At 38.8% G+C, this 14,883-nt stretch overlaps 4 protein-coding genes and 1 non-coding gene across 5 annotated transcripts; 1 reads left to right on the top strand and 4 right to left on the bottom strand.

Annotated features, from left to right (window-relative positions):
- Positions 1–4,641: 4,641 nt before the first annotated feature.
- Positions 4,642–5,415, top strand: LOC137710100 (uncharacterized). Its single transcript, XM_068449055.1, has one exon. The coding sequence runs from the start codon at positions 4,642–4,644 to the stop codon at positions 5,413–5,415; it is 774 nt and encodes a 257-aa protein (XP_068305156.1).
- A 484-nt stretch (positions 5,416–5,899) lies between these two features.
- Positions 5,900–7,705, bottom strand: LOC137710611 (RNA polymerase II transcriptional coactivator KELP-like). The gene is made up of 3 exons (XM_068449679.1): positions 7,267–7,705; positions 7,049–7,154; positions 5,900–6,189 (listed from the first exon to the last, which is right to left on the bottom strand). The coding sequence occupies exons 1-3, from the start codon at positions 7,552–7,554 to the stop codon at positions 6,098–6,100; spliced, it is 486 nt and encodes a 161-aa protein (XP_068305780.1). The 5' UTR covers positions 7,555–7,705; the 3' UTR covers positions 5,900–6,097.
- Positions 7,706–8,206: 501 nt separating this feature from the next.
- Positions 8,207–9,928, bottom strand: LOC137710612 (uncharacterized). Its single transcript, XM_068449680.1, has 3 exons — positions 9,640–9,928; positions 9,025–9,245; positions 8,207–8,526 (listed from the first exon to the last, which is right to left on the bottom strand). The coding sequence occupies exons 1-2, from the start codon at positions 9,873–9,875 to the stop codon at positions 9,032–9,034; spliced, it is 450 nt and encodes a 149-aa protein (XP_068305781.1). The 5' UTR covers positions 9,876–9,928; the 3' UTR covers positions 8,207–8,526; positions 9,025–9,031.
- Positions 9,929–10,015: 87 nt separating this feature from the next.
- On the bottom strand, positions 10,016–10,087 carry TRNAQ-CUG (transfer RNA glutamine (anticodon CUG)). Its single transcript has one exon. It is a non-coding gene; the product is annotated as a tRNA-Gln (tRNA).
- Positions 10,088–12,038: 1,951 nt separating this feature from the next.
- LOC137711119 (F-box protein SKIP8-like) lies at positions 12,039–14,732 on the bottom strand. Its single transcript, XM_068450325.1, has 3 exons — positions 14,120–14,732; positions 13,090–13,286; positions 12,039–12,585 (listed from the first exon to the last, which is right to left on the bottom strand). The coding sequence occupies exons 1-3, from the start codon at positions 14,585–14,587 to the stop codon at positions 12,333–12,335; spliced, it is 918 nt and encodes a 305-aa protein (XP_068306426.1). The 5' UTR covers positions 14,588–14,732; the 3' UTR covers positions 12,039–12,332.
- Between the last annotated feature and the right edge of the window lie 151 nt (positions 14,733–14,883).

Below are 14,883 nucleotides of genomic sequence, written 5' to 3'. Positions count from 1 at the left end.
ATCCCGATCCTTCATCGCTTTGTTATGGCCATTGGAAGATGCGTTGCTCGGTTCACCTCTTTTTATGGCCAACCCTATCCAAAAGTACATCTTGAACCATACCAGGTGATTCTATTGATATTATTTTTGGTTATTATAATTGGTGAATTAAATTAAATAACGTGGATTCAAACTCCGTCGGTGGCTAACCTAACATCTAATCTAACATAATCAATTGTTTGAAAAAGAAAAAAAAAATTAAATAAACATTAACTAATTACTTGGTGTTGTTGATTGTGATTTAATAATTTCATTTTTTTTCGTTACTACAGTCTAATAATATTCCTCTTCACTTTAAGTGAGAGATTGTAAGTTCGATTCTCGCCAAACGTGAATTTGAATCACATTATTACTAACTCATTGTGAGGTCCTCTTTTTGAAACTCATCTTCTTAACTATCAATAAAACACGGAGAAATTAAATGACGTAAAACTAAGGGTTGGTTTGGTATTGATGTACTTTGAAAAAAAACTGCTTCTGCTATGCTATGAGAATAAACTCATTTTTACTGCTTCATGTTTTGAGCTTTTCTCATCCAAAACTGTGAAAATAAGCTATTTTTAAATGTTTACCAAACACCTTTTTGAGCTCAGCTTTTTTTTATACTCAATTTTTATAAAAACACCACAGTATCAAACCAATACTAAATCTAAACCAATATTGTTTCTAAAAACCCCAGACAAATGTTACTGATTATTGTCCTGTATCTATCACAAATGGTTTATTAAATAGGAGAACTAATGAAGATGACTTGAAAACTTTGAGTTTTAACCAAAATGACAAAAAGGTGTTGTAAGTGAGTAGTACCAGGAATGACTTTTTAGAGTAAAAATGTTCTTAATGTTAAAATTGAACAGTACCAAGAATGTTTCGTTAAGACTCCCTTATTAAATTTTTATAGTCAACATGGCATGTTCACACACTGTCACACAAGTTGGTGTGGTGTAAAAATTATGATCTTCCTAGCATTTAAAATAAAATAAAAAATTTATTCAACGATGTTACTACGAATTTCAAAATAAATTCATTTACATACCTAATGAGGCTTAGGATACATACACATGTTACCTGAATTAAATTAAATATGTCTATTAATATGTAATTATATGTAGAGCATCCCCAGTGAGGGATACATATAGAGCCCCTCATTGGGGATGCTTTTAGGCCATCTCTAACCGAGGGCTAGCCAGAGAGCTCGTTTTAGCCCTCTGACCCTCCAAGATATTAATATTTTAATGAACAATACATGGCTATATTTACCTTCATCTCCAACCGAGGGCCAAAGGGTCATAGGACTCGTTTTAGCCCTGTCACAAAAAACTGTCTCCAACCGAGGGCCAAAGGGCCAAATATAATTTATTATTTAAATTTAAAAACTACAACAACTTAAATTTAAAAATTACAACTTATATTTAAAAACGACGAATTAAATTTAAAAATTACAAATTAAATTTAAAAACTACAAAAAAAATTTAAAAACGACATTAACTTGAAATTAAAAACTACAACTTAAATTTAATATCCATAATCAACATCATCTGCATCATCCGCCATTGTAGGAGTATAGTCAGAGGTAAACAACTGTCGCTGAGTCATAATTTTTTTTTTTTCCTATCAAAATAGGCCTTACTCATTGGAGTGTAATTCGAAGTGTTCATTTCCATATTCTTATCATCCATCTCTTCTTGTATTTGTTTGGCCCATTCTTCATGCCTACTTTTCCTTTCTTCCACCTCAAGGGCATTTTGCTCCGCTATTAATCGCAATGAGGTCGCCACTTCATGTTGAGCGGTGTAATCATCATTTGCCTTGCTCTTTTCCTTCAACCTTTGCGCCTTGTTTCGTCCCATAGCCCTAGGTATGGAACCTTCACCTGAAGACGGACTTTCTACCCTTGTTTGTTGAATGGTTGGAGATCCATCTTCATCCATATCTGCAGCTGAGGATGCAATTCCGAACATCTCGCGTAGGAGCTCTATGTGGTGGATCTTCAAATAACACCCACCCTTTACAAATTTCCCAACAACTGTGAAACTGAAAGGGTTTCGAGCTGCTCTCCATATACAATTCCTCCGCTTGGCGTACCTAGAAAAAAATTAAAGGAAATTAATTTATGAAATTAAATGTAATATAATTAAATATTTAAAATAAATTGTGAAAACACGTACTTCGTCGTAGTAATTAGTGCCGATTTCATGTCTACTTGCGGCTGCTAACAATGCTTGATGCCATTTGTTCAAACTTGGCTGAAGATGTTTCTTCCATCTTGAAGAACAACTCTCGTGGTTTCAAATATTCACTGGAGTGGTGCCTTCATAGAACTCTAAGTATTTTTTGGACACACGAGTCCAAACACCATCATTTGTTTGACAATTCCCCCTCACACTATCTTCCGACACCCATCTATAAGCCTTACAAATAGCTTCATCTTCTTTCAGGTCCAAACCCTAACTTTCATTACAGACGAGGCCATTTGAAAATTATTGAAAAAGTTGAAGGATAGATTTTTGAAAGAGGAAAGAAAATATGAGAATTGAAATGGTGTAGGAATGGTGAAAATTTTGTGAGGAATGGTGAATGAATAGTTTAGGTATTTATAGGAAAAAAAATTAGAATTTTTGGGAATTAAAAAAAAAAAGGCCAAAAAACCTAAAAAATAAAAAATAAAATAAAAAAGGATCCAACGGCAACTAGCGCCATCTAGCAGCCGTTGGATTCAAATTTAACCGACAGGAATACATTTATATTAAGTCGGTTATAACCGACATGATTAATGTTTTTTTCTGGCTAACCCCGGGCTGGATGCATGTAGCCAGCCCTCTAGCCCTTTGGCCACCCTCTTAGATTCAACGAGCCCTCTAGCCTAACCCTCGGTTGGAGACGATTTTTGGGCTATTTTCGGCCCTTTGACCCTCTGGACCATTCAGTTGGAGATGGCCTTATGTAAAGGTGTCCCTGTATAAGCTTCTGGATTGGCACACAATTAAACTGTTCCAAATTAGGGTACACTGTCAAATATCGACTGTTGAGTTGGAAACTCAAAAAAAGGAAGTTGAATTTCGTCGCCCATACCAGCTCTGTGGTGATTATGATGATAATCTTTCTCTTAATAGCACCAGGCCTGCAATCGCAGTGGACAGAAAATGTCTCGAAAGGTGCCTTCGACATTGCGGTTTGTCTCTCACTGCAGAATGCGTCGAAAAATGTTACAACATGTGTGAAACGGCTGAGGCTCCAACTGTGATTGATCAGACTATTCACTACTGCAAACTTGGTTGTTCACTTCACCACTGTGCCAAATACCACTCTGGTACGTACTACCCCATTTGCATGCTTTACTCCGCTTTATTTTAAAACACAAGGCCCATCTCGAACACTGATCGAGTCCTCTCGATACCTATTGAGCAATGAGCGAGAGCGTTCGATCAATCCTCGAATCTTAAAATTCTGAAACATGAAAACTAAGATGAATATGTATATGTTTTCTCTTCGTGAGATGCAGACAAAACAAAAATGGGAAGGTGCGTGGATCACCGCTCAAACAAATACTGCAATGTGGAAAATATTTACTAGAGGTCCCATGTATACACAGAATTGATGGAACAAATAATATTGCAGACATCATAATTATATCTCCATGTACGTGGGCTCAATGAGTGACAACTTTTATGATGTAGTTGCATTCAAATCTGTCTCGCCATCACAGTGTGTTCTTTTATCTTTGCATGCGTACCACAACTGCGATAAGATTCAATAACCTGAGTTATATGATATTTTACTGGAAACTATTATCATTGTAAAAAAGAAGATTCTAACTCTGCATAGGGATAGCGATCTAGCTAATATAGCTACACCCACATTATTTATCTCTAGTAATATTGAGCATAAGTCAAAGTCACGAGTTTATATGCCTTTATTTGATTGTGTTGTTGGTCCATTTACTTGGGGACTCATATAACAAATCTTATCTCGATACAAAAGTGCTTACATGCAGTTAGTTTAGAGTATTCATCTTTTTATCCGAAGTTTAGAATTTGATTCATTTATCTCGTTAGTTAGATCAAAACTTTACTTTAACTTGTCGAAATATCTATTAACTTTTTCCTACTTTCCCTGTGAAGATTTACACCAAAGTTTAGCTAATGGTATGCACTATACAACCCGTGACACTGATACATTGAACATATTTTTCAAAATTGAAGACCTAATTCAATGCCTAATTAACACTTTAAGATATTTGGAACATCAATCACCTAAGATTTCACAGGCAAATACAAATCCCCTACCCACTCAAATTTTGAATCCAGTCTTCTTCTTCCAACTGCCGCATTTCCTACTATTATTTTAACTCACGAATCTACCTCTTATTCTATTCCTTTGCCTTGGATCAACTCAAAATTTGACTCTAAAATAATTGTCCCAACGGTTCAAAATTTCACATGCAGCCATATTTACATATTTTGAAAGAAACACAATCTGTGTGTCTCTTCTGACAAACCTCCATCCAGTGTCTGCCCATTAATATTTTGCCAAAAGATTCCAAAACCTTAAATATATGTGGGCACTGAAATTGTGACCACAGGTGGGAAAAATTATTTGACAATGGGGAACTGTTCATCACTCACAGGAACCTCTGGGGAGTGTCCTAAATCTATTAGGGTTCTTACAGATTCTGGGGCTGTCCTAGAATTTAAAGGCCCTAAACTAGCTGCTGAAATCCTCACTGGTTTTCCAGGCTATGGCATTTTCCAACAGGGCAAGGCCTCCTTGCCGATGTCTGACCAAGAAACCCTAATTAGTGGCCAGTACTATCTTCTTCCGCTGAAGCCACAGCCACTGGTTTGCAAACATGGGGTTGCTGAGAAACCAGAGGCTGCGGAAGCTGAGCCTGTGGAGAAGTCATTTGGTGCACTACCGGATTTCGTGGAGAATTCGGCAAACGGGTCATCAAATCTTGGAGTTGAAGTCCTAGAGAAGGCTGCAGAAGCTGAGCCTGTGAAGAAGTCATTTGTTGCAGGATCAGAAGTTGAAGTCATGGAGGCTGCTGAACCTGAGCCTGTGAAGAAGTCATTTTGTGCAGGATCAGATTTCGTGGAGAATTTGGCGAAAGGGTCGTCGGCTCTTGAGGTGCTGCCGTCTGGTGGCGACGGGGTTTGGAGGGTGAAGCTGGTGATTGACACCAAGCAATTGGAGGAGTTATTTTCCGAAAATGGCGACGCAGGGGCGCTGATTGAGACGATGAGGATGGCTGCAAGTGGAGGAGCAGGGGCAAGCACTCCAAAGCATACAAAGAGCCTTTGGGGAGGAGCAGGAGGTTGGAGGAAGCCCATCTTCCCCAACTTGTTTAAGGTGCCCCCAACTGATCCTGGGATATAAAAAGCTCGGTCATATGAAATATCATGTCTCTCTGTCCCAATGCTTTTCAGATTTTTTAGGGCAAATCAAATGTTTTAGAGGGCTAAAACTTGAGACTTGATTAAGCACATCTTATGTTAAGATTATCTTGTGAACTTTCTTTTAGTATTTTGTACATATGACGAACATTCGATGAGTCTGTGTATCGCTCTCTGGCTTTTTGTTTCCGAAAACAGCTTAATCCTCGAAGAAGAGCAAAAGAAAAAGAATGCATACAGGTTTAAAACCCATTTGTTCATGTCGATTCGGATGCACCACACACACACAAGAATCTCTTCAAATATGAAGGATTAGAACATCCTCCATTTATGCTTTATTTCTTTCCTCCTCGTTCTTTCTTGTTCGAATGCTTGAATTAAAACATGTAAGGTAACTATCAATCATCCATATCTGCTAGGACAATCAATTTAGGGTTTCAAGGGGTAAACTATGAACTTTCGGTAGATAGCAGGGAACGCAACAGGTTGCTTTCGTAACATTAAGGGATAATTAGAAACGTGACAGCAGTATTCGAGTTCTAAACAACATATTCTGACATCAAATGACCAATTTGAAGCCCCAAAGCCGAAGCCATGTCATTACAACCAACAACGTACTATAGATTAAAAAGGATTAGACATTTCGATATTTTCAGATGATATTCTCAGATTCTTGACTCCATCTTACTAATGGCTTTCTCTATAGCAGGTACATTCTTCTTGAAGACTGACCATTGCTCCTCTGTCAAGCTTATTCCTGCAGACAAATGTTTACATAAATACCACCGTAAATAAACTAAAGACAGTCACCAGTATCCGTTCAACCAACGCAGAAGTATAAGAAATCTAGAAACAAGCAATATTTCGGTCAATTTTGGTATAACAGACTACTTGCATACACAAAAGGCAACGCCATCAAGATTTTCAGACACATGAAATTGCATTAAAATCAACCGTAACCATCCAAGACCTTGTATGTCTTAGGACAGTAATTGAAGTTTTTCCCACATAAGCCGTCTCTCCTGAATGGAGCACTTTGAATAAACAACGATAAGCGAGAAGGGAGAAACCCCAAGGAAGTGGACTGTTACTCTTCTATTACATTGCAATACAGTCTACAGAGAAGTCTATTCTCGTCATAATCGATCCATGTCAGGGAGCGAGGGGAATAAAAAATAGAAGGAAACAAGTGACTGAAAGCCACTCTAGTACTCTACTACCACCATCGTTGACTATAAACAACAATGCAGAAAACAAGAAGAGCAATTGGCATTGGTAGTTTACTAAGACCGGTTTGGTACTCAGCCTTTTTTTTCGTAATCCCTCACCAATCCTTTGCTACCAAGATGACAACCTAAGTCATAAGTTCGTTGTGCCGAAGAACACATTCAAGATTCAGATTGTGCAAAATGCAGCAATGTAACAAAAGCTTATTCACAACGTCATGGAACTCAGTATCACGAGTCGCATTGACATCATCCATCAACAAATCCAGATAAATGAATTGTGATTAAGCTCTATAAGCAGAAATTTCAGCTACAAACTCAAATCATTTCTTGATATAAATGCACAGAATTAGAATCTGCTAATAATCGGATTAAAGTTAAGTAAATCACCTTTGGCAGTAGGAAGCTCTTTCCCATCTTTGAAATAAAACTCCCTAATCGACACCAAATTCTTCCCTCTGAATTCCTGAAGCGTCACCTTCCTCTTCGCCGAGAGCTGCATATCACAACCAAAACCCAATAAACAAAAAACCTAAAAAAATCAAAACCCAACAACAGAAAATACATTCCATTCAACTTTTATCGGGAAACAGACAGAAAAAACTGACCCTGCAAATCACGAGATCGCCGTTATCATCGTACTCCCGTTCCTGGGCACCTTCGGCTTCTGGGTTTTCATCCTTCTGCGCTGCTGCTTGTTCCTTCTGATTCTGCTCCTCGAGGAAGGACTGGACGACCTGCTTGACGAAAGCCCTGTAGGGGGGCTTGGAGAGGTCGAGCTCCAGCTCTTCGGAGGCCTGCTTCCGAATCTTGAACTCCGTCATCTCGTCCATGTCCGATTCCTCCAGGATTCTCCGCACCGTCTTCTCGATTTTCTGCTCGGTTTCGGCTTCCATTTTAATTCAATTTTCGGTTGTGGCGCAGAAAATCTCTGAAAAGTTTTCTTCTTTTTTGCTTAATTGGGGAAGCTCTGTGTCACTCTGCGCCTTCGAGTTCTTGTGTATTTGGGGGGGCTGTCAAAAATGGGCTTTTATTCCGCGCGCAATGGAGCACAGTTATGCATCACGTTTCACCATTTTACTGGTCTAAGGCATAAAAAGCATCCGACAACTTTTTATTCTCCAAAAAAAAACTTGAGTAGGGATGATTGTTCACGTCAATAGTAGGACATTCTTTACAAAAACATGAAATCAAGTTTATTTTGGTCTTATTCAATCCACGTTAGTTTTGTTTAATTTGAAAGTTGTTTTAGTTTGGCAATCTTATCGAAAATTTTCTTCTTGGTCCGATATTTATTATTTACTATCACGAATCACATCACAAATGTAACAACTCAAGTGCAGCGGTCAGTGTTTGTTTCGGGGAAAAGATGGTATGGACCTGAGAAACCGGACTTTTCATCTCACTGAACACAATTCGAAGCATGAAGCAGAGAAAACGAGAAGATAGCAAGCAACACTTGACTTCATTACCAATCGGCTCCAACGATTATCATCTGGAAATGAACCCCGGTGTTGTTAATAAGAAGACGGGGAGCAACAAAGTGAGTACCTAAGCTGATGATTCTAGTTAGGAAACAGAAACTTTGAGTTGCTCACATACAAGATGGAAGATACAACACCGGAAAGAGGGACTTTCCGATGACACTTACCACGGCATCAATCTTTGACTACAAGAATCTGAACTGTATGGGAAAATATAACACACATCCAGTTTTCAATTCAATGTGGTAGATATATACCAGATGGTTCGCATTAAAACCCTCCAATTGGGCATCGCCTATACGACTTCACACTTGTTATCAACCATACGCCGTCAAAGCTCTACCGAGATGCAGTTACCTCTTCCGTCCTTGGACCTTCTTTAGTCTGCATATACATGACATGACATGACATGACACAGAATAAGTAGAAGAATATAACAAATAACAAGCCAACAAGTCTGGCAGAAAGCATCAGGTGATCGAAATAACAACATAAGATCGGAGTTGATATCTTGCAGAAGATCTAAACTTTGGATGAGGAATGATCATTGAATTACTTTAAAGACGGGAAAGTAATTTGTATCACGATTCGTGGATGCTACACTTAGGGTGTAGTGAGATTTGATTTCAGCACAAACCAGATGACAAATTCAGAATCGAACGAAACTTCTTTTTGCACACATTTATTTGTGAAACATTTATTTAAATGCTTAATCCAAATTTATGGGAAAGCAGCATCCTTAACATTGCTAATCAATTTCATTTGTGAGCATAACATTGTATTCAGTAACATCGATGCAGTAATCTGCTCTCGAGCATTCGAGCTATACGCACAAACTAGGAAAGCAATCCCTACTTGTTACAGGGAAATCAAAATCTTTACCTTAGTGCTAGTCTCCTCTTCCCCCTCTTCCGAAGGCAACCTCATCCAAGCTTTGCCCTTGTCGCCTGTAGCGGCCGCCAGATTCCACAAAACCAGGACAGGGCCTGTAAGCTTTTATAGGCCACCAACCAAAGCCTGGAAATGTTGCAATTCCACCCTGAATCCTTCCCTCCCCATTGCATCCCTTCTCCACCTCCTCTCTCCCACAGGACTTACAACCACTGCACCAAATTTGGTTCACATTAAACACCACATACCACACACACATGTTCTTTAAGCGAAATGATTTCCGTAAACCCCTTTTCTCCCGCTACACACGAGAATCAACGGAAAGTTTCGTTCCCCTTAATTAATCATCAAAATTCAGAATCATAGAGCTAAATCCCACATTAAAGAATCAAAATTTGAACAAAAAGTTTCCAAGTGATGCAATCTATATTATATTTCACACCAACTGCATACCAAAGTTCACAACTTTTCCAAAGAGAAACTTAAATCAACTCGCAGAAAAGTTCTTAAATTATACTATATCTGCAAAAAGATGTAAATTTTGGGATGGAATCCAAGTTCCAATTAGTGGGTTTGTGACAGAATGAGGTGAAAGATTTGGAGTACCTGAGGGGAAGCTGTTGAGTGGGGGGCTGTGATGGGGAAGCAAGAGAATCATCATCTTCTGCAACTGAGGAAGGTGAGGAAGTTGAAGAGAGAAGGGTGAGAGATTTAGAAGATGGGGAGGAGGTTTTGATGAGAGTTGTTGTAGAGGGATGGAATTGCAGCCATGTCTTGGTGGCGGTGGCGGTGTGAGGGAAGTGCGAGAGTGGCATGGGAGGTGAGAGAAGGTATGTTCCCATTGTTTTCCCAGCAGGATGAGAGGAGTGAGAGGACTGGATAATTTCCTTCCCACTCTTTTTCTTTCAATCGTGAGGTTCACATCGAGATTTAGAAAAATTAAAAAGCGTGAAAAAAAAATTGGAGAAAAGAAAAAGGTTGGAGGTTCCACCGAGATTTGAACTCGGGTTACTAGATTCAGAGTCTAATGTCCTAACCGCTAGACCATGGAACCTCAGATGCTTATCTATTTCACGTATTTTATTTATTCAGTTACGTTGACAGACCCCTTTTGACTCCTTTTACCTATGTTTCTCTGAGATGGTTAGATCACCTAGACTTGGCAGAATTACGAACAGCATGTTAACTCAACATAAACACGCACGAAAAAATTAGTGTTTCGATCGAGCATTAATTGATCATGCTTACATTATGCTGCAAAACCCATTACTAATCAATTACTGACATTCAACACATAGTTTATAATTTCAACACATAGTTTATAATTTCAACATTCATTGACTGGTGCAAGAATAGGAATTAGAATCATTTTAATTCTTAAGTTTCATGTGCTTACCAAAAGCGTAGATATAATAATCATTTCACCTCTTAACTTTCCTTATAAATCATTAGTTAAATACTAACAATTAAGAAATGGATCAATTAGCGTGACTAGTTGATCCGATTCTCTTTCCTTACTTCTTGTAGTTCTAACTTCTCTCATCCTTTTACTAATTCATTCTTGTTAAGAATCATAAGCTTATGGATCATCTTTCATTGGAGAAAATCTTGAGTGTAACTGAATAAATCCTCATGTATATGCATCTCAACGTCTCACTTGCACAAATCCTAAAGATATATTTCCGAAAAATCTTGGGTATAACTGCAAATGCATCCAAATATAAGTATCTCACTCACGTTTTGGAAATATATTTCCAAAAAAATATTAGGTATATACCCCATATACACCCAAATGTATGTATCTCACACATTGATCTGGTGACGTATATATATTCCCGATTATAAGGCAGAATCTCTTACGCTATTGTACTCGATAGCCACTTTATCCCCTCCCCTTTCGGGTCTCTTTCACACCATCATGGCTCCATCTCTCTCTCAATTGATAGATGAACAGAACTTTGGTGAGCTTTTGAGCACTACATCATCAACAACCATCACCATCGACTGCCCTTTTGCCAGAGACATACGATGTGGTACTTCAGTAGTGCTTGTAGTACCAGAGACATTAAAAAATAAGAATGGTGAGAGAGTATCATTAACCAAAATCCTAGATTGATCATTTCCTTCGATGATCATACATGCCTAATTAAGATCTAGGGGTCATAATAATACAGGAAACTAGTATCATAAATTGTTACTTGCACCCTTGCACACCTTGCAGTCAACCAAGCCTAACTGTAACTTCAATTTTCCATTATTAACCAAAATTCTATATATGATATATCCTTGAATGCTTCAAACTAATATTCTGTAGAGTAGGGATCAATGATGTTGAACACTACATTGGGTTCTAATGGTTATGCATCAACGTGATTCCCCTATGACTTGAGAACTCATAAAAAAAACTCAGCTCAAACTGTGTACAATACTGTGAAATGCTTACAAAAAGAGATTCTACCAAAGTATATGGTGGTACCTGTGTGTGGCTGGGGTTGGTAGAGATTTGAGGACTGTCCCAGATGTAAAAAGATTTGAAATCCTAGGGGGTGAGGTTGGATTCATTTTAGTCTTGGTTATATATACTTTTTGCTCTCAAATCCCACAAAATCCACAACTTATTGAAATCTTCCAAAATCTTAATTTTTTTAATACACTTAGATTTGGATGGACTTTAAAATCTCTAATAAAATCTCAATGGACTACACCTAAATTTGTATAGATTCTAAAATCCTTTAAAATCTTTTAATTGACTACACTAGGATTTTAAAGTCTTTTAAAATCTTTTAAAATCTCAGATTGACTACACCCCTCTAAATGTGGACTGCTATTGGTGCAAAATTAGGTAAGCAAACGGATTAAAGTTATTTCTTGTGAAAATCATCAGGAAAGGATTCAACTTTTTGTTACTCCTCAGTCCTCACGTAGTTTAAAAAACAGAACCGAAACCAGGAAGGATACCAAAACCCCCAATATCTTACTCTTTTCATGAGACTTGAACTCTGAGGTACCTTGTTCATTCAAGCTTTAGATCTCATTCAAACTCATTTTTATATCCAACTAATTAATTCCGCAAAAAAAATTATCAACAATTATGATAATAGCAATAACAGGGAGAGAAAAGGGAAGGAAACCCCCTTTACCAGAAAAACAACCAAAACTGAGGATGGAAAAATTAAAAACATCTTTCCGGGGAAAATATATCGAAAGTTAAATCGACTTTCTCCTCCAATTGATACCACTATTTTCTTAAAACTAGTATTAAGTTATATAATCGGTATCATCATATCTTCCTTTCTTTGTTACCCGTGCACAATCTGCTGTTCTCCCTCTACATCCATCACAGAGCTATGATGATGCACCATGTACCATCGCCCGTTATGGAACTCATAGACGTTGGTCACGCTGAATGGCCCAGTTTCGATTTCAACATAGGTTTTCATGGTAACCCAAGCCATGTCTGTCAGAACCCGTGCACGCACATCTCGAATCTGAAAGTTAACCCCTTGCTCCCAATTAAATGCTAGTTGCCAACTCTGTATAACAGCATTGTACCTAGAGAGGTAGCAAAAATGACTTAGCTCCGGGTGTCATATATTAATCAGGCACAAACGTAAAACCAAAGAGGCGTTATGGATATTTAAAACCACAAGAATAAAATCAGCTCTATAGAGAAAGAAACAACTAATAATGTTTCAAGATCAATACGCAAACCCTCACTCTTTCAATTTCCACCAAAATCCAAAAATAATTGAACGGGATCTTCCTGTCATGTCAATAACCCCTACCCGAAAGCCATCTAATAACAGTCATGTACATTTGATTGACTGTTTTACCTAAATCTAAGTTTCAAAAAATAGCATTTCACTCCCATCAAATAAAGAAAACCGTTAAAACACAAGGCAGAACAGGAGTTTCAGAATGAAAACAAAAAAGGGTCTGGTAGTGAATGAAAAAAACAGAAAAAAAAAAATCCCAATCACTTGGATGAACTTAACAGAAGAAAACAGTCATAAAAATGCAGTTGTTGTACAGTTGTACACAAATGAGGCATCTTACCCCGAAAAGAGTTCTCCAGAGGCATGAACACACTTCACATAATCTGCATTCAGCCATAAACGACTCATTTCTGGAAGTGACCTTCCTCGGATAAAGTTAAAGAATTCAGTATTGACATTCACAATCGCTCTTGTAGCAGCATAGTAAGCTTTCCATCCTTTAACTGGTGTTACGCTATCCTGTTCCAAAGTGAAGTCCTGAAAGAAAATTTGAAGGCCCATAACAAAATATTCTTACAAATGTTTTGGTATCAGATGCCAGTACATAAGAAACCAACACCGGCTAGGCTCTCAAAGACAGACAAAATCTCTGTTTCCAAATTAAACTAAACACATGCCTCAACACACAATCTCACGGGCTAAATCCCATGCTATCCATGCGCTAAAACCATTATGCAGTAGGAAGTTTAAATTTAAGAAATTTCACCATTTAAAGGAATGAAAACTTCATGCAGAAGACTAGAGCCAATGATATCCATTAACCAAAACCGACACGAAAAGCAAATAAAAAGGATTAATCTTGTAATCTCTCGGGCACCGAAAATGTACCATAAATAACCATACAAAAGCCTAATCTCATCCCACATGTCAAACCACATTCCCAAGTCAGAAAATGTACCATAGGTAACACGGAGGATCCTAATTTCATCACATATGTCAAACAACATTCCATTAACCAAAACCGATACGAAAAGCAAATAAAAGGGATTAATCTTGTAATCTCTCAGGCACCGAAATGTACCATAAATAACCGTACAAAAGCCTAATCCCATCCCACATGTCAAACCACATTCCTAAGTAAGAAAATGTACCATACGTCAAACAACATTCCGAAGTTCCAATACTATAAACGCAATCACAACGGATTTTCGATTGATAGAGATGAATAAAGGGTCCCAATTTTCCCACATTTTCTTTGCAACCAAACACAATCCCTTCAACTGGGCAACCATCTTAGCTTCAAATCAAAATTCAACAAACGCCCACATACAAATACTTCAAATGCAACTAAAAATTCAGTAATCACGTACCTTATGATAAAGCGCCTTCCAAGCATTATCATCATTGGCGGCCTTCCGCATGGTCCAATTGGTCATCGAAAGCCTACAGAGGCTCGGGTAGTCCAGATAGCTAAGGGCATGCGTCGTAATCTCCGGAACCAGCTGCTCCATCATCGACGGGCCCGTATGCCGCTCCAGTACGGCCGCCGCCGCCGTCGGCTTCTCCGTCAAGTCCGTACCCGTCCCGCCGTTCAAGTGCGGCGCGCTCACGGGCCCCGAATCGGAGCCCGAAACGACCTCTTCCCGGTGACAAGTACAGCAAGTGCAGGCCTTTCCGCTTCGACTCGACGACGAGGTGGCAGAGGCAGCGCCGCCCAATTTGGGTTTGCCGGGGAGTGATCGGACGGCGAGGAGAGCGAGGAAAAAGGTGAGAAAAGTAAAAATTAGGGCTACAAAGAAGGTTTGGGGAGAAGAGAGAGTGAGGGAAATAATCTCCATTCATAAGACATGAAAGCTCTGCAGAACATGAAAAAACCCTAGAAATCTGGTGGTGGGAGGTCCAGGATAAGGGTGTGCTGCGTCCGCGGGTGGGGGCGACACTGGGGCGTTTTGGCTCGGTGGGTTCCGGTTTGAAAAACCCTAGAAAACGGTGAGGGGATTGAAATTTTGCAGAGCTGAGGTGCGGAAAGAGGGAGAGAGACGTCGGTTGTGAGTTGGTGACTCGTGAGTGGTAACGGACTGAGTCCGGAGAATCAACTCGAACCGTGTGTACCGGGTCAAATATTAAATAAAAT

The sequence above is a fragment of the Pyrus communis genome, chromosome 12 (assembly GCF_963583255.1).
Source record: "Pyrus communis chromosome 12, drPyrComm1.1, whole genome shotgun sequence".
Taxonomy (NCBI): domain Eukaryota; kingdom Viridiplantae; phylum Streptophyta; class Magnoliopsida; order Rosales; family Rosaceae; genus Pyrus; species Pyrus communis.
This window is presented reverse-complemented; position numbering and strand designations above follow the sequence as displayed.

Coding starts and splice junctions, on each gene's coding strand:
- LOC137710100 (XM_068449055.1), top strand. CDS start 4,642: ATGGGGAACTGTTCATCACTCACAGGAACCTCTGGGGAGTGTCCTAAA.
- LOC137710611 (XM_068449679.1), bottom strand. CDS start 7,554: ATGGAAGCCGAAACCGAGCAGAAAATCGAGAAGACGGTGCGGAGAATC. Junction 7,155..7,266: donor GCGATCTCGTGATTTGCAGG/GTCAGTTTTTTC, acceptor TGTGATATGCAG/CTCTCGGCGAAGAGGAAGGT. Junction 6,190..7,048: donor AGAGCTTCCTACTGCCAAAG/GTGATTTACTTA, acceptor ATTTGTCTGCAG/GAATAAGCTTGACAGAGGAG.
- LOC137710612 (XM_068449680.1), bottom strand. CDS start 9,875: ATGGGAACATACCTTCTCTCACCTCCCATGCCACTCTCGCACTTCCCT. Junction 9,246..9,639: donor ACTCAACAGCTTCCCCTCAG/GTACTCCAAATC, acceptor AATTTGGTGCAG/TGGTTGTAAGTCCTGTGGGA.
- LOC137711119 (XM_068450325.1), bottom strand. CDS start 14,587: ATGGAGATTATTTCCCTCACTCTCTCTTCTCCCCAAACCTTCTTTGTA. Junction 13,287..14,119: donor GGAAGGCGCTTTATCATAAG/GTACGTGATTAC, acceptor ATTTTCTTTCAG/GACTTCACTTTGGAACAGGA. Junction 12,586..13,089: donor TCTGGAGAACTCTTTTCGGG/GTAAGATGCCTC, acceptor CTACCTCTCTAG/GTACAATGCTGTTATACAGA.